At 53.4% G+C, this 18,221-nt stretch overlaps 1 protein-coding gene across 1 annotated transcript in view; it reads right to left on the bottom strand.

Annotated features, from left to right (window-relative positions):
• Positions 1–16,286, bottom strand: part of CACNA1G (calcium voltage-gated channel subunit alpha1 G) — a 142,628-nt gene extending 126,342 nt beyond the window's left edge. Inside the window, exon 1 of the mRNA XM_041409224.1 lies at positions 15,666–16,286. Coding sequence (XP_041265158.1) covers positions 15,666–15,907 — 242 coding nt within the window. The 5' untranslated portion in view covers positions 15,908–16,286. The remainder of the gene's footprint in view (positions 1–15,665) is intronic.
• Positions 16,287–18,221: the final 1,935 nt, after the last annotated feature.

Below are 18,221 nucleotides of genomic sequence, written 5' to 3'. Positions count from 1 at the left end.
AAAAAAAAAAAAAAAAAAAAAAAAAAAAAAACGTTTCCCAGTTCCCCGGTCCCACTCAAAAAACACTTGAGCAAAGTCAGAGCTCCCATTCCCCAAAACTACAGTGGGATTTGGACCCTGCTGAAGGTGTTACCTAAAAGTGTCTCCCAGCCCCCCACAGACCAAACAAAAGCTATGAAAAAAAAAAAAAAAAAAAGGGAAAAAGGGAAGGCTTGAAAGCCTTAAAAAAAAAAAAAAAAAAAAAAAAAGACAACAGGGGGGTCTGAAAACCTTTAAAAAAAAAAAAAAAAAAAAAAAAGAAGAAGAAAAAACACACACACAAAAAAAAAACCAAACCCAAAAATCACCAAAAAAAACCAAAAGAAAAACAGTTCAGTTCATAGCCTTTAAAACACCAAACCTGTAAACCTTCCCAAACCCATCACATTTATTCACATGAATGTTTACAGAAACCAGGGATACTCCTAAGTGTCCATGCAGGCTTCCCATTAAAAACACATTGCGACAATGGGGAAAGAAATGCATCTGCAAGAAATGCTCCAACAGCTCCAAATAAATGAATTCCTAAAATTTTCAGCCTCTTAGTGGATAAATTTGGGAAAGGCTGCATTTGCTACAGCAGTTCAGTGCAACTGCTGCAGCCAGCTTGTGTAGGCAACTCAACATCCACAGTGTTTTACATGAACCTTGGCACGTGTGACCCCAGCAAACCCTTCACACTCACCAGCTACAAATCCTAATTAACCTGTAACAGCTCAGGCTGGTTAATGAGCTGCTGAGGAAGAAATGGCAGAGGCTGCGTGTAGAGACAGCATGTGTCCTGCTGCCTCCCCCTTGCTGAGTGCTGCCCACAGAGGAGGGGCACTCCCAGCCTCTACACCTCATTTTGGCAGCTTGGGAAACCCCAGCTTGAGGATGAGGTGACTCCAGAAACCACAAAGAAAACCCAGCTGTGAGTATCCTACTGTGACACCATTCTGCCTGTGGTGAGGTGGTTTCCAGCCCTCCAGCCCTGAGCATCTTTTATATTTCTTTTCCTTCAGCAACCCAAAGCCCATCAGATTAAAATTCAAATTATTGTCATGAGGAAGATAAAAACTAGATAGCAAACACCTTCCAGATCTTCACCAGCCTGGGAACACCCTGCTGGACTGCCTGCAGTGTACCTTACATGCCTGATTCCCATAAAGCCCCTGGTTTCCTGCAGCCCTTGGGACCCTGCTCCCCAGTTTCAGCCCAGCCCCACCTCCCTGCAGCAGTGGGTTCACCTCGGGACAAACCCCACCACCACCTCTCAGAGCAGAGATCTAACAGAGGATGCTAAAAAGCTACCGGGCCGTTTCTATGGGTACATGAGGCACATGTTGCTATGTGATACTCGGCCCGTTGCCATGGAGACAGCAGGGCTGTCACCATGCAGGGCTTATTAGTTGCCATGGCTATTAAAAGGCACTTGTCCTCTGGGGATCTGTAAGGACCGAGGCTGCCACCTTTCCCTTTTCTCTCTCTCTGGGATGGCACCAGGATGCTGGTGGGGACCTGGCCATGCAGGGCTCTGACACCACAGGGATGGGCAGCTCCAAGCTGAGCTGAAGAGGGAGACCAGTCCTGCACTTTTCCACGCATGCAGAGCCACACATGCCCCAGCTCGTGGGGTGTCTTCTCCAACAGTGAGCAGAGCACCCCAGCCTCGGGCTTTCACTGGTGTTGTTACAGCCGACAAAGACCCCACAAAGCAGGGTGAGCACACAGAAGGGCCCAGCTGCCATCTGCCCACCGAACCCTGTCACACCTGCCCACCAGCACAGCACAGAGGATCTTTGCCCCACTTTGCATGGTGGATTTGGTATGGCCAAATCCATGCGTCTCCAGGCAAAACCACCACGGAACTCAGTGCTTACAGACAAGGCAGTGCTGAAAAATGCAGACAGGAGCATCATCTGCCCTGCTGTGGGCCACCCTCCTGCCTCCCTCAGCCTGATGCCAACAGCCACACAGGGTGGCATAGATCCTGCATGCTACTTCCAAAGCATTCTTTCCAAGCTTGGAGAGCTTCTTGCTCCTTTCTCCAGCCCCTGGAACAAGATCCAGCCCCCAGTCTCACCCTGCTTCAGCAGTTCATGCCACAGCCCTGCACCCACCACTCTATCATCTCTCTAACTGCATCCTAGGAGTGGAAATAGAGATGCAGGAAAGTCCTGGGGTTTATTTATTTTTAATTTTCCCCCTTAGACAGTCCCAGGCCACATTTCAGAGCCCCCACACTGCTTGGCCAGGACAGCATCTGAATGCATCTCCATCCTATCTCAAATCACCTTCCCAACCAGGCCCTAAATGGGTTTTTATGCAGCTATATAAACCCTTATGGAAAATACTCACATGTCTATTAAATAAATTGAGGGTATTATTTTCTCATAATTCTGTTTGATTTTCCTAGGAAGGATGTAATTTTTTCATTTAACTCCAATGGACCAAAAAAACAAAAAAATAAAAAAAACCACCACAGCCAAAAACCTATAGAAAGGTATATTACCCTGTAGTGGAAAATTAGATTCCTCCTACATGATACTATAGGATGATTTAAATATAACATATAGGAATATAACATGTTATTAAATTGTATAGTATCTTTCTAGAAAGACCTACAGTATAGGATTCTAAAAATTACTCCCAAAAGCTATTATGCTTCAATCTAGCTCAGCTGGTTTCCTTTCTATTATATGCTGCAACTTTTCCTAAAAGGCTCAGGTTTTAATTGTGTCTTGAAATGTTGCTGCAATCACACTCCAAGAACGGCTCTAAACTCCTCCAGAAATGACAGACCTAAGTGGGAAGCCCCTGGCCTTGGGTGGAATGAGGTGGGGGTGGATGGGACTCTGCACTCTCCACAGTCAAAAACCACTATAATTAGCAGAGGGATGAGGGGTCCAGTGAGGGCCCAGGTGCTTGGCTTCCTGGGCATGAAACAATTCTGTATTTCAATTCCATTGCTCTCTCAGCACTCACCACCCCAAATATTTGAGGTATTCAAGTAGTTATTGGTGCTTCAGCACCACACATTCATCCTCTTCCCCCCATCTTCCAAAAAAACCCAAAAAGGGTTACAGAAAAAAGTTGCCTGTAGCAGTTGCCATAGAGACTCTCCGGCTTGGCACAGAAACCCAAAATCTTCTAAAAAAATGAAAGAATTTAAGATTTTAATCAGTGAAAACACACGGGAGGCCAAGAGCATCAACGCACATCCCTGCCTTAACAGCAAGATGTGTTCACCCCTCGTTTAGCAGCATCCGAAGAGCCAGCTGAGCGCAGGGACAGAAAGGGAGAGGAATGAAAACAATGAAAGCCCCGTCCGCTTTCGAGTATTTTCTGTCCCCAGCAAAGCAGCCTCTTGCTGCCCAGGCTGATTCTGGACCAATACCCTACCGGCCAATCTGTTTGTGTTCCCGTTTCCTTCATCTGCTGCCAGAAAAAGAAAAATTCAACAATACAAGCGAGGCAAAATATTTCCCAGAACCGCGCTATTTCTCCCATAAACTTCACCTCACCGCCAGCACAGCCAGCAGCAGGGGAGGAAAAACAAAGGAGAAAACCCCGACTTCTAGCAGCAAGAAATGTTTTTGCGACTGCCTTCAAATTGCTCTTTTCTGCTGCATCCTCCTCTGTCACTCCTGACCCAGCTTCCACCGTGACCGCAATCAAACATCGTGGGATAAACTCACCGCTCTGGCATTTTCACTGCTTGGCTCCAGTTGCGGCCACTGGCTAAGACAAACACGGCCCCAAGCACGCTCCAGTGGCTGCCTTTCCACTGGCGGCACGCTGCGGCACACCGAGGCGGCCAGAGGATCCTGTTTTACCACCTTTTAAGCCTTGTGATGAGTTAGGGAGGTGATGGCTTCCACCAGCAGCAGCTCAGGGACGGGGCAGTGGTTTCACCTGGCAGCAGGGTGCGGGGGATAACCAAAGCCACAGCATCAGGGAAAGCCTCCAGTGCCAAGGGGTGTTGTATTTCATGCCTGAGGAAACAGAGCTTGAGGAACACCAAAACAAGGAACTTCAAAAAGGAGCGGTGTTGGCCCAGGGAATATTGTTGTATGAGCTCAGCCGCTTCAGAGCGATGGAAAAAATCACGCACAGAGCCGAAGGGGCGATGGAAGGACTCGGTGTGCGGGGGCTGAGCTTGAGACATGCCACCAGCATCCACCCAAGGGGCCCGAGGGGAAGCGGGGTGGGAGTGCAGGTATCTGTGGCAGCACCCCAAGCTGCTCCACAGCCCTGAAGTCAGGGAAGGACCCAGACGTGGGGGCTCAGGTAACTGTCCCCACACTGCCCCGGCACGCTGACACAGGGCAAGGTTACTGTCAGCTCCCAGCTTAGGCAGACTGAGGTATCTCTCCAAAGCCTTCTACCAAAGCCAAGTCCCCATCTTTCAGCTCCTCACTTTTACCCTCTGCTGCACATTTAGATGCCCACCCGGATAAAGGTTCATTTGCTTTCCACTAACCCCATCCCTAACAGCACTGGGAGATGCAGGATGCATCTCCCACCAGCTCCTCCAGAACCCAAGAGCTGGAGTCAGGACCCAGCTGGCAAGGAAGGCCCTGCAGGGTGACAGCGTGGATGGGGAGACTAAAGGAATCACTTCAGCACTGGCTCATCTTTGGAAACAAGATCATTTTGGCTTGAAGGTCACTGGGAAAGGACTTTTGTGACTTCTTTCTGTGCCTTTGCTCTTCTTCCATTGCAAAAGCAGGTCTCACCACGGTGCAGCCATGTCCTAGGCTCTGATCAGCCCATGGTGGGGACATGTATCTACCCACACACACACGGTGGGAAATTCTAAAACTGCCCTGGAGTCCCTCCAGATGCTCTCAGGGCCACTGCCAGGCTCAGGGCAAGGGCTATGCTCAGGGACCTTTGCTCCTCTCAGCCCCTTTTTGCTCTGGACTAAAGCAGCCAGGCACTCACAGGGCCACCAAGCATCTGCATGGCCTTGAGATTCAGGGCAGATGCATTTCCAGCCCTCAGATGAAGGCTATGGACCATTCCCAGTCAGATTTGCAAAGGCTCCCAATGCCCATGCCATTGTCCCCAGCCCTGCCCATGCTGCCCCATCCCCCTTGAGTAGCTCCCTCCCTCCCCTTCACTCTCCTCTCTTGCTGTGCCTGTGTGTGGGTGTATTTGGAAAAGAGATCTTTCCAGCTGAACTGCAAAATGAAATGCAGAGATCACAACTCCTTGAATAGATTTAGTGCACACACACACACAAAGAGGGAGATTGGGGAAGAGGTGGCAGGGGGGAGAAGGGCTGGGGGAAAGGCAATACAAAGCACTTTTCTTTCACCCCCCGGTTCACCGTGAGCTCTGCAGCTTGACCCCCGCTTGCTCAACCTCTGAGCTGCCAGGGCTGAGACAGCCCAGCTTCGTGGGGCTACAAGACAAGAGAAAACAAAGCCCAGCACAAAACCAAGCCCAGAACCCAGCTGAGATGTGAACATCCGCTGCTGGAGGAGCCAGAGCCCATTTACTGGGATGAAGGCAGAAGTGTCTCCACCCTCACTGTGGATACCCTGTGCTGGCCTTGGGCTCCTCTGCTCTTCTTTTCCTGGAAAAAGACAGGATTCCCCTGTACTGCTGCCATAGAGCAGTTTCTGAAGAAGGGGCTGTGATTTGCCCACAGCAGGGGAAATTGCTCCCATGGGAACAGTGTGTTGGTGTATGGAGGGGGCTGCTGTGGGGCAGGATGTGCACCATCCTAAGGGACAGGATGGAAGGAAAAAGCAGAAGCATCCTGAAAAATATCCTTACCACAGCAATGCCCCATCCAGGCAGCAGGGCCTGAGGCAATGGGTGAGAAGAAGAGATCTGGGGACTCAGAGCACCATTCATGGCCTGGAGACTCCTGCACTAACGTTGGCTGTGCCAGAGAATGGGGAGAACACACACTGTGAAAGGGGAGTCACACAGGCAGCGAGTTATCCCCTCCATAAAACAGAGCCCAGGAGGTGGAAACACCCACCACTTCTAGAGGAAGGACATCCTGCCACAGCTCAGCCACACAGGGATGCTCCAGCTCAGCTTCACCAGGGGAACATGACAGGTCAGCTTGGCCCCTGCTGCCACCATCCATCTGTTTCCCAAGCTGCTGGCCCTGTGTGCACCACACGTGTGGGTACAGAGCCCCAGGACACTGACTGAGCTGTGAAATGCCCTGTGCCACCCCCATGGCCAGCATGGTTTCAGGTGCCTGGGGTCAGCTCACATCCTCTGGGTATCAACAGAAGCATCCACGCAGCAGCAAGGGCTGAAAGGGAAGAGCTCACCCCTCTCCCCAGGCTCATGGATACCCAAAGCCCTGGGCCAGGGCTGCTGAGGGGCAGGGTGAGAGGCCCATCCTATCTCCCCAAGCCATCCTTAACCCCCAAACAAATGCCTAAGGGGCACAAAATCCCAAGGAAAGGGAGAAAGGCAGTGGATAAGAGTATGGCACTCCAGCTGTGATCCATCCCAATTCCAGAGCCAAGAAGCTTCACCTGTACCTCTCCTCTGAGTTGAATCAGGCTCCACACCCTCCAATGCTGAGCCAGCCATGGATCAAAAACAATAAAGCAATTTATACAAGACAGAAACCTTCGAGAATTATGCTGTATGCTTGCCATATAGTGCAAACACGTTCCCCTCCACACGTGGCTAGGTCCTTTGTCAGAGAAATTTGGATTTTTGACCCTAGAAGTCAGGATGAATCTCTGAAGGAACATCAGAGACAGACCTGCACAGTGATCCTGAGCAGATTATGGTCTCAGGGGTATATCCTGAGACATATTTATGGCCCTCCAAAGCAAGATAAGTCAATAATCACATACAGTAGCAGTTACAAGTCAGATATTAATTTAATTCCTTTCCTCCCTATCTGCCCGGATAAACATTAATTCAGTGGAGCATCAGAGGGCTCCGTTATTTATCATTCTTACTGGAGGTTTTTTTCCTCCCATTAAGGTAGAATTGCCACAGCCAGCCTATCTAGACATGATGGTTCCCAAATTAAAGACATTTTGCATCCAACACAGGCACAGGGACCACCAGCCCAGACCTGGGATTGGTGTTATTAGCAGCTAGCACTGATGCAGAGGAGGGTGGTTAAAGAGCAGCCCATCAAACACACTTAGAAGCCTCGTTCACCCACAGCAGAAGGAACATTTTATTCCTACAGACCCTGGAGCCAAGAAGGAGCAGAGACATTTGCTCCCTTCCACAGGATCCATGCAACCTGGCCCTGGGAGTTGCACACCCACGCACAGCAGAGCTCCCACCACTTTCTCCCCTTCCCCGAGTACACCTCTTCCCAAGACTGGTCCCAATCCAGAGTTAAAATGAACCTTACTCATGATTAACCTCTTTACTTGCATAGCGTGGCTGGCAGCTTAACACCAAATAAATGTTTTGGCAGCAGGAGTCGCAGGCATGGGTGTGAGCCCTGCCCTCCAGAAGGCAGCTTCAGCCTCGCCACGGGTTAACAAACACTTTCTAATTGAATTAACAAATCACTAACGAGCCCTCTTCGACAAGTGGGCAGGGGAGGGCTCTGCCTCGGGCTGCTCTGTCCACCAGCATCTCAGGAGGGAGCACAGAGGCCATCAATAATGCAGGAGGAGGGACTTCAAAACGTGACCTGATTAAAGTATGAACCACAGGAAATCCTGGAAGCATAAAACCCCCCGGGGCGGTTGGGCAGCCAAGGTGGGTGAAGCTCTGTGGGTCTCCTTGCCCAGCTCCACTGCTGCTGGCTGAGGGTTTGCCTTCAGCCCCCAGGGTTAGGGAGCACCTTGAAGCTGGTTCAGTGGACGCACTGGGAGAAACCTCTTGGAAGAGAACCAAATTAAAGATAAACGTAAGGATGCTTTGCACCAGAAACCCAGTAAGTGTGGGGCTAGCACCTGGATTACAGTAAATAAATCCCCTTTGCTTTATAAGCTAGTCTGTGCCAAGCTCTCAGCTCTCAGTCATCACCTCTTTAGCATTTTGTTCCCATTTTCAGCCCTCTTCTGCTCTTGCCCTTGGATTTTGCATCCTGGCATAGAGAGGAGGGAGAGAAAACTGGGATGACACGGGTGACAAGAAAACCCCAACACCAAACAGCCGCCAGTCCCTTGCGCCTGGGAAACATGCTAAAAACCCCAACCAAAACAACATTTCAGGCATGGGAGCCAAACCAATGGACAATTTCCATCCACTTGTGACTAAACCAATGAACTTCCACATCCCAGTCCCCCACACGGCTGCAGCTCCCGCCAGGACCTGCCCGGCCGTGCCACATCCAAGGCACGGGATGCTGCTCCTGGCACCCCAGGCACGGGATGCTGCTCCTGGCACCCCAGGCACGGGATGCTGCTCCTGGCACCCCAGGCACGGGATGCTGCTCCTGGCACCCCAAGCGCCCCTTTCCCGTACTGGCCCCCCCGGCACCACCGCAGCCAGCACAGAGAGAAAGCCTCAAAGCTTCCCTCAGCAAATATTCAGGCTGAAAAATGTGTTTTTTCCATCTGCTCGAAGCTTCTTTGCTGGGGCTTTGGTAGGAAGCAGATGTGAGAGCATCCCAAAGCACGACCAGTCGTTACTCACTCCGTTATATAAAACCACGTGAATTTCCGCCTTTTTTTTTTTTGGTGTTGTTTTGGTTTTTTTTTTTTTGGTTGGTTGGTTGGTTTTTTTGGGGCTTTTTGTTGTTGTTTTGGTTTGGTTTTTTGTTTTATTTCTTAGCATCAGGCCAGATTTCTGGGTGAGAGGCCAAGGCTGAAGAAAGTCAAAGCCAAATGAACCCAGGTTGGGGGAAACCTCTGCATGCATCACCATCCAAAGGGAACATTCCACGTCTAGGCTGCTTAGTAGAGAGCCAAGGCACAGAGGAAGGGAAAGCCATGATCTGGCCTTGTAACAAACCCAGAAACACTTAGGCCTCCTAGTTAACTAGGAAATTCAACCCTTTCCAAACCACAGTGAAGCTTCAAAGCCCTCCCAACCTGACTCTGGATGGTCCTTCCACAGCTCCCCAAGGATGGCCCCGCTCCCTCAGACTCTACTCCCAGCCAGCAAAGCTGCCGGGGGCAAAGGCTCCCCATGGGTCCTCTGCCAAGGGAAAATGATTTCATGATCCAAGTGAAAAAGCCATCAGGGAGGTTCATTTTGGCCTAAGGTTTTGCTCCCTTTCAGCAAAACAGTAGAAAAAAAAAAAAAAAAGGAGAGTTGAGTAAAACCTGGGCAGGGAACTTGGGGTAATCTGAAACTTGGTCTTTTCAGAATGGGGGGAAAAAAAAATGAAAGAGAGTTTAGGAAAAAAAATGAAAGAGAATTTAAAATAAAAAATGAGAAAGCAGAATTTTTCAGCACAACGACAAAGCTTCCACAGGGGGTGCAGCAGGAGAAGAAAGCAGAAAATTTCCTGTGCACCATAAAATCCTGGGCATTTCCAGACTGGCTCCAACAGCCCTGCACAGGGCAGAGAACACAAAAGCCAAACAGAGAACACAAAAATCAAACTGAGGGCAGGGAGTCTGGTGGGAGACACGTCAGCCCCAAGGGTGAGTGGGCTGGGATGGTCCAACCCCATGTCTGCCCCTCCCGTCCTGGGCATGGGGGGCTGGGGGAGAGCTGGGATCTCCTCCCAGCCGCCCTGCCCCGGCTCCTGGCCCCAGATGAAAAGCGACCCCATATGGGCCATTCACTTAAGAGCTGGACTCGATGATCCATCCCTGTGTGTCCCTTCCAGCTCAGAATATTCTGTGAACTGATACCAAGCGAGTCTCCAGAGACGCTCCCCCACCCCACACGGGAGCGAGCATTCTGCATTTCCTACAAGGAGCCGGAGCAGAGCTGTCCCGAGCAGCGCGGGGTCCCCAGGCAGGATGGGGCCACCCCTCCCGGCCGGGGCTCCCTGCTCCGGGATGACATAACCACGAGCTGCATGAGGCCGAGCCTTTTGTCTGTGAGCCGCGAGAGAGGGACAGAAAGCAAGAAAGGAAGAAAGAAAACTTCTGGAAGTCATTACGATTCCTCGGCTCCAGTCTCCTTTTTGGCAGACAACTTCCCTCTCCCCTTCCCTCCCCCCCCACCCCACCCCAGCCCGCTTCAAAATGCCAGCCTATGATTTTTAAATGAGAAAAAGCTGTGCTGTACTCCAGCACTTGGATAAACTCCTACACAAACTTCCAGATGTGACACAACAGCCTGGAAAGGGGAATTCGCATAAGAATCTCCTTAAAAAACATATACACACGCAGGGAGCAAAGGAAGCGCCTGGCTGCCGGCACAGCTGGGCGATGGACGAGTCCAGAGATTGCTGGTGAGATGAGGTGTCACCTAGATTAGGATCAAACTGCTCCTGGCTCTTCCAGGGAGGCAGGGATTGGAGGAACGCTGGCCACTGCACCCAGCTCTGGGAAGTGAACAGTGCCTGCTGCTCCTGCTGAGCTCCCAAAAGGTTTGTGAACAGCAGGGAAGAGGATTTGCAGTTATTTGTCTCCTGGGAGGAGGGAAATAACCACAGCACCTCTGTGCTGCACTTGCTAAAGAGTGATGGGCTGAGAGCATCAGCAGGAGCTGGAGCGAGCCCAGGGAGGGCCAGCACCTGCCCTGGGAGCAGCAGGATGCTCCATCCCAGCCAGGAGCACCAAGGGGCTCTGGAAGACCCCTGGGTCGGGCATCAGCCAGACAAACCAGGTTTCTTTTCTCCCCAGGAGCAAAGGCTGGGGCACAGAGACAGTAGAGGCTTGGCCACAGTGGGAGAAATTCCATCTGCCTAGGGAGAGGTGGGAGGCATCAGCCAGTGAACTGGGTCAGGGGAGAGAAACAAGCTCAGGTGCCCTGGGATGGATCAGACACAGGTGAAGCAAATGGATTCTGGTTCCTTTGTGAGGTTTTTAAATGAAAACAAGATCCATTTCAGGTCTGACCTGTCAAATCAAAGCGTTTTGCTTTGTTAAACTCAGAAGTGAGGCTGGAACAAATGTATAGAAGTGTAAGGACACCACATGCACTTGTCCCAAAAAACACACCATTTTGATAACAAAAAAAAAAAAAAAAAAAAAAAAAAAAAAAAAAAAAAAAAAAAAAGACACTACATTACACTAACTCTTCAAATTGCAGCATAAGCAGTGTCTGGCTCTCCCCATGAGCTACCATGACTGAGGAGAGGGTGAGGGCACCCCAATCTCCCCAAGGTGACAGGGGTTCCACTTGCCCACTGCCCTCACAGGCATTCCCATGAGAAGGGATACTGGGGGGCACTGCTGGGGCTGGGGAGCCCAAACCACAACACAGCTGAGCAGCCTCAGGTCTCACCCCCACCAGGCAAGAGGGTCCTGGCTCTGGTACAGTCAGACACACGAGCACTTCCTGAGGAGCTGGATCCAGCCAGACCAGCACAGAGTGGTTCCAACACAGCCCAGGCACAGTGTGAGCCCAGCAGGGGCTGACTGTGCTCTCAAAGGGGCCAGCACTGCCTTCCATGAAGAACCAAGCTCTAGCACAGCAGCTCCAGCCATCCTGTGAGCCAGCCTGGTGCAGATCTCAGCTACACCTTGGCACGAAGGCGTGGAGATTCCAGACCCATTCCTGGGCATCTGCAACTTCCAACAGGAGTTGGGGGCAATCAGTCCTCCCCAGGACCCAGCTTTGGTCACCCAGCTCTCCCTGCTGGGGGGTGAGCAGAGCCATGTGAGGCAGCTGCTGGAAGAGCCCTCTCTGTTTTACTGCCGACAGCAGGCAGGGCTGGTTCCTGTGACCGGATCAAGACAAGTTTCTTTACCAAAGCCATTCCCAAAGCCCAAGTCCCAGGGACTGTGCCACAGAGCAGCCAGGCAGGATGGGAGCACTCCTCCCGATGCCACCCAAACCTCCCCTTCCCAGAAAGGGAATGTGCAGAGCTGCCCTTCACCCTCCAAACCAGGAGGAAAAAACCAGGATTTCAGGCAGTGTGGGTATGGCACCTTCCAGCAGGGTTTTGTAGCACCCCACTGCCTTGTGCTGCTTTCCAGGCAGCAGCACTCTGCAGGCAGCAGGCAGAGTGGGGGATGAGGCAGTTTTCAGTACTACAATAGATATCACAGGCCCTTTCAGTCACACTGCTACTTCTCTATTCAGAGCTCTTAATGCCAAGTGGTAGCATCCTCCCCACTTTCTCCATCCCCGCTCTTCAGTCACTCCTCAGCTCTCAAGAAATAGCCTCGTTTCTTGTCTCTGATCAGAGGAGCAGCCTGGCACAGACCCTGACACAGCCTTTCATCTTCCCATCATTCATGGTGCTTTCATTTTACAAGTGAAAGTCAAGTAACCAGCTTGCCTCCTCTTTTCTCCCCCTCAGAGACTCCTGCTTCTCCTCTCCCAGCCTTGCCAGCACACACACCAGGACACCCTGCATGTGCCACAGCCCTTCCCGTCTCTGAGCCTCTGGGTCCAGCCCTGTGACCACTGAACTTGTCCCTGCTCCTTCTTCCCTCCTGACCCAGGCAGTTCTCACCCAGGGAAGAGCCTTCTACCCCACAGCCAGCAGGAATATTCTGGCTGTCATCCAGGCTCTGGTCCTTATGGCTCCCAGAGAGGTTTTCACTCAAAGATCACAATGGAGTGGAGGGAGAAGATAGTTTGACCATCTGGTACATGTTTAGAGTTAAAAACCCCAAGGTTTCAGGCTCTGGAAAATTTCTGGACCAGGACAAACTTCACGACCTCCTTCTAGCCTTAAGGGAGAGGAGGAGCAGGAGAGCAGCACAGTACCCCACATCTCTGCTGCAGGCAGCAAGAGAATGCCCTAGACAGAAACATGGCAGAAAACCCTCAAAAAACACATGGACAGGACATTGCATCCCTGCTGGATACTCAGCACCTCAACCATCACCCTCCCCTAACCCGGCCTCAGGTACCACAGTCACACTGACTGCCTGGACAGGGATATGGAGCAGAATCCCAGGAGTTCCAGCTGCACTTTGGGGGCACAAACTGTCCTCCCTGGGCAACAGTGGGTCCTGCACCTCCTCCTGATGCCACATCAACAGTAAATTTTATTTTAGATTGGAGCACCACAAATCTGCCTGGAAAAGCCCCAAGCTCTGCATCTCCAAGCTCAAACCAGAGTCCTCCCATCCAGTTTCTGAAAGGTAAAATCCACCTCAGAGAGTGGCAGAAGGCACTGAAAGCTCCAAACTCCCTGGAGCTGGGGCAGGATTCACCACCCACTCAGCCAAAGCACTGTCACTCCTCTTCAGGTCAGCTGGTGGCAACAAAGACTTTCCAGCAACATGATTACATGGCTTTAACACTGAGGCACAATTCCTAGAAGGTTACAGCCTGAGAAGGGCCACCACACTAAAGAAAAAAAATAAAAGTAACAAATGTAAACAAGAGCAGGCTCAGCTCCAGCACTGGAGTGGCAGAAAGGCAAAGGGATGAGTAAGACAATGCTCTGCTGAACTGCTCAGCAAGTGATGGGGGACACAGTGCAGGTACCAAAGTAGCTACTGTGTTCCTCTCATCTGAAGGCTGAACTGCCTTCTTTTCTTTTTCTTTTTTTTTTTTTTTCCCTTTTTTTTTTTTTTTTCTTTTTTGTGTTGTTTTAAAATAAACTCCCCCAATTCTGGGTCAGTGACCCTAAAAACAAACAGCTGCATGCAGCCACATGACTCAAAGATCCACAGCATCATCCTTGTGGCCCCAGGACTCCCAGCAAGACCCTTTCTCTATCAGTAACAAGTGAAAAATTGGTGACAAAAATCCCAGCTAGTGGGACTGCACTCAGTGTTCATCCCTGACTCGCAGTGCTGTTTGCAGGTGCCCACAAATTTTCCAAGGACAAAAGTTAATCAGATTGTTTTTTGCAGCCACAGAGGAGAAAACATATTTCAAGCCGTTACTGGGGTGGGGGATTTTACTGAAAACACTAAAAAATGCAGGTGTTAACAGCAGATTCAAAACATCATATCAAAGATTAAAAAAAATTTTAAATTAAATTTAAAAAGAAACAAAAAAAAAAAAAACACACACAAAAACCCCCATAAATACTTGGAAACATATTTAAACCAGCAATCATAAATATTATTAGTCATAGTAGGCAACAAGAACACACTGACTTGCAGCCTGTCATTAATATTTCTTTCCAAAACAGAAGGCTTCACAAAGTTGTGAGATTTTCTAAGATGTTTAAATAAAGGCAGTTTGAACTGCTTAGCTGGTCTGAAAGAGATCTGGGGAGAAGCTGCTGAGAGTATTCATCACTGGGAAGAGAAATCTTGGATTTTTCCCTCCTGGGGGACATTTTAGGAGAGAAGGCAGCCTGTTTATCAGAGAAATCTTTGCTGAAGCTCAAGTAAAACAATATTCACAACTCCAGCAGAGCCTCACCAAGCACACCAACCTCAGCTGAGATGTAATCCCTAACAGCCCCTGCATACCAGGAGTGGAGAAGGGCCAGCACAGGGTATTCTGGTCCTCTGTACCATTTAACATGTCCTCCGTGCTGCTGCACAGCCTCTCCCCCTCCAGATGTGGGGCTGCTGCCCAGCCTGCTCGCCTGCCTCCTGCGCCGGCAGCACAGCACGGACGGGGAACTTCCCGGGAAGCGGCTGCCTCTCCTGCACCAGCCCCTGCTGGAAGCCACATCGCTTCGTTTTATTGCATTTTGGGGTTTTGTTTCTACAAAAAAATAATAAATGAAACTGGAATTTGGGGATGCTAAAACACTCGGAATGCTAGAAGCCATGCGGAAGCCATGTGCTGGTTGCAACTCAACTCCAAAGGGAAGCCTTAAAGACACCAAAACTGTGGAAAGAAGAAATTTTTCTATTGTCTGCTCTATTTCTTTTTTTTTTTTTTCCTCCACCCCCCTCCTTTTGAAAGCTTAAACTTGACTAAAGCGGCTCGGCCTGTGCCAGAGCAGACAGGGAGCTTGGAAGGAGATCAGAAGCCTTTGGGGGGTCGTGGCTCAGCCTAGGATGTGACAAACAGCTGCCCTTGGCCAGTGCACGCCCGGGACCACGACCCCCGCCCTGCCCCGACCCGTCCAAACAAGGAGCATCCCCGGGGACTGCCGAGAATGGGCCCTTCGACGGGGCCTCAAGCACCCTGAATTATTTAGGGACCCTGGAGCTGGCCAGCAAACCAACCCCCCAAAACCTCCGCCTCCCTCCGGACTGCACCCGCCTCGCAAACCCTCAGGGAAGGGACCAGGGAGCCTAAAAATGGGCGAGAAACGGGGTCAAGAAGGAAAAAACCGATCCTCAAGGCAAGAGAGCGGGGTCAGGGTCCCTCGGTGTGTCAGGGGAGCAGGACCAGAGACGGTCGATCCCCGGGGGATGGTTCCCAGCAGCTCCCATCCGAGTCCCTGTGGAACGGAGCGCTGAAGCCCGCGGCAGCGCGGCCGAGGGAGGGGAGCCCGGCAGGAGGGGAGCCCCGCGCCACGACACGGACCGAGCCCCTGCAACAGCTCGGAAAACTTCCCGGGAGAGCAACGGGGAGAGGGGGGAGCGTCTCCGGGTGCCGCCCGCCACCCTGGGGACGGCGGGTGACGGCTCCTTCCCCATCATCCGGAATACAGGAGGTATTCCCCGCCCTGCCGGCCGCTCCGGGGGCGTGGGGGCCCCGTGGGGCTTACCTCGCCGCCGAACACCTGCAAAGGATACGGGTTACAGACCAAGCGGAGGCACCAGCTCCGCGGCCGGCTCTCCTGGCTCAGGTAGAAAAAGACGACGGGGGCCAGCGCCGGGTAGGGCAGCGCCTCCGCCTCCGAGTCGCCGCTGCCCGCCTCCCTGTCCCCCGGCCCCGGGTGGCCCCCGGCCCCGGACAGGTCATTAAGGCGGATGAAAGTCTTGGCTCTGCCCGGCTCCGAATCCTCCTCGGCCGCTCGCGGTCCATCTTCGTCCATCCTCCGGCCGGCGGCCCCGGGAGAGCCGGGGCGACGCGGGGCGAGCCGGTGGGACGCCTAGAGTGGCGCGGCCATGGCGGGGTAGGGGGGCTAGGGGATGCGGCGGGGCGGCTTCAGCGCCGGGGTGGCATGGCCGGGCGAGCCACTGCCTCTCCCCCCGCCGGGGCCGGGCCGCCCCCCTCCTCCTGCCCTGCTGTCTGCGGGCTCCGTAGCTCCTCCTCGCCGTGCTTTCGGGGGCCCGAGCCGCGGGCAGGGAGGCGGCGGCGGGGCGGCCCCCGCTGCCGGTGCTGGCCCCCAGCCGGGGGGCGGCCCGCCCTTAGCTGCTCTGCCTGTCCCCTTTGCTCCCCAACATCTGCCCGGGGCGATGGGATGCTGCCCGGAGCCCCGGGGACGGGCGGCGGCGGAGGATGCTCCCGCGGCGGCCGCGCCGAGCCGAGCGCTCCGCACAGCTGGATCCCTCACTCCAACTTCAAGTCCCGGCTCCTCCTCCCCCTGCCGCCAATGGGGGCTCGCCCGCGGCCCCCCAGAGCCTCCCCATTGGCTGCCGAGCCTGTCCGTCAGGGAGCACAGCTGGACGGGCAGCGCGGTCCCCGGCGGGGCTGGACGGGGCGCACCCGCCCGGGCACCGGGGCCGGGCACCCCCTGCCCTGCGGGGCTTCGGGGGAGAACGGCGAGACGAAGCGCCGAGCGCTGGGGGCAGGGAAGAGCGAGAAAGCAGCACGCCGCGTTAGGCAGGCAACCCCCGGTGGGATGCTGCAGCACCGGGAGAGGGGGAGCCGGGGGGAGGCAGGAGGGAGAGATGCGGCGGGAATGGACTGCCCCGCCCGGTCTCTCCTGCGGGAGAGAAGAGCGCCAGGAGAGCAAGGCCGGCAGGGCCAAAGTGCCGAGGGGACTGCAGGAGCCGGTGTGGAGCCCTCCGAGCGCTGCCTGAGCCTCGCACGGGATCCTCGCCCTGCTGCGGGTTCCCAGGGGCTGCCTTCTGCCCCGAGAGCCGAGGGCGTGCTGCTGGGCTCGGTGCATGTGGGTCACGGCCCGGTCTTCCCCCCTTCCCAGTCTCCGGCTGCTCGAGAGTGCTCACGCCGTCCCGAGCCGGTCGCCCCCGGGCTGAACGGGGGTACACGAGCCCGGCCAGCAGCTCGCAGAGGGGCTGGGCCCCGAGGAGGGCAGGGGGACCCGTCACCCCCCAAGCACGGGAGCAGCCGGACCCCCGGTCCCCCCGCTCGCAGGACGCGGCCGGAGCTCCCTCTGCCGGTGCGAGTCCCGGCCGGAGCCGGCCCCGAGGACGGGGGACCGCGCCGCCAGCGCCCCGGGGGACAGGCGGGGGACACACGGGGGACACAGGGCCACTGCCGAGTCAGACTTTCTTTCCAGCGGGACCCGAGTAAAGGATTTTCTGCCAGCACCCGGCGTTTGGACATCCCCAGGCTGAGCCAGGATCCTGCTTCTGAATGCTTAGAATTTTTTTTTCCACTTTAGAAACAGCTTTCTCACTCTTCCCCAGTAGCTGCTCCATCATATTTTTATAAATATGAACATGTCCTTCCCAAAAGCTCCAGCTAGGCCAAAAACACCTGCAAGAACAACAGGCAGATGCTCCTGTCTGACCCAAAATGCCTTCTCTTGGCCAAGTCCTGCTGGCCTAGGAGCACACTTGATCTTGGATTCACAGCCTGTGCTGTCCAGCCCGAGACAAATCACATTGCTATTGGCAAAACTTCAAGGCCAGCCAGACTCTGCTGCAGAGCTGTGAGCGACAGTGTCCAGGCAGAGGAGATTCAAATCCCACAGCCCCCTGTGCAGACCCTCCCACAAGCCCAGAGGGACACTGGTGTGACAGCACACGGCACATGTGACACCAGGGAAGTGGAGAGCTCATGACACAGGTGCTAAGGTCAGGCAGTCCCATTTTTTCCACAGGTTTCTGCGCCATTCCCCGCTCTGGATGCATTGTGTGCACGGAAGGGGCAGAGCTTGGCTGTCTTTGTCTTCTTCCTGCCACAGCCAAAGCACAGGAGCACGCCAGGAGCTCCCGAGCCCCCAGCCACCCCTCCCACAGTGGGGCACGCACCAGCCCTGGCAGAGCACGGCCCAGCAGCTCGGCTGTGGCACAAATGCAGTTCCCAGGAAGGTCCAGGAACACATTTGCATGTACAAGGTGCAGTCTTAGATCAAGCAATTTCCTCGCTACATATGTACAGCCCGGGCACAGCTGCTTTTGATCCGATTCTCTTTGTATCCCAATAATGTACAGAGAGCCTTTGTGTGTCGGTCTGTTTATTTAAATGGATTTGGAGCAAACATTTTTTTAATGCTG

The sequence above is a fragment of the Onychostruthus taczanowskii genome, unplaced genomic scaffold (assembly GCF_017590055.1).
Source record: "Onychostruthus taczanowskii isolate IOZ18803 unplaced genomic scaffold, ASM1759005v1 scaffold30, whole genome shotgun sequence".
In the NCBI taxonomy this organism is placed as follows: domain Eukaryota; kingdom Metazoa; phylum Chordata; class Aves; order Passeriformes; family Passeridae; genus Onychostruthus; species Onychostruthus taczanowskii.
The sequence above is the reverse complement of the archived record's forward strand: the minus strand, read 5'-3'. Positions and strand labels throughout refer to the sequence as shown.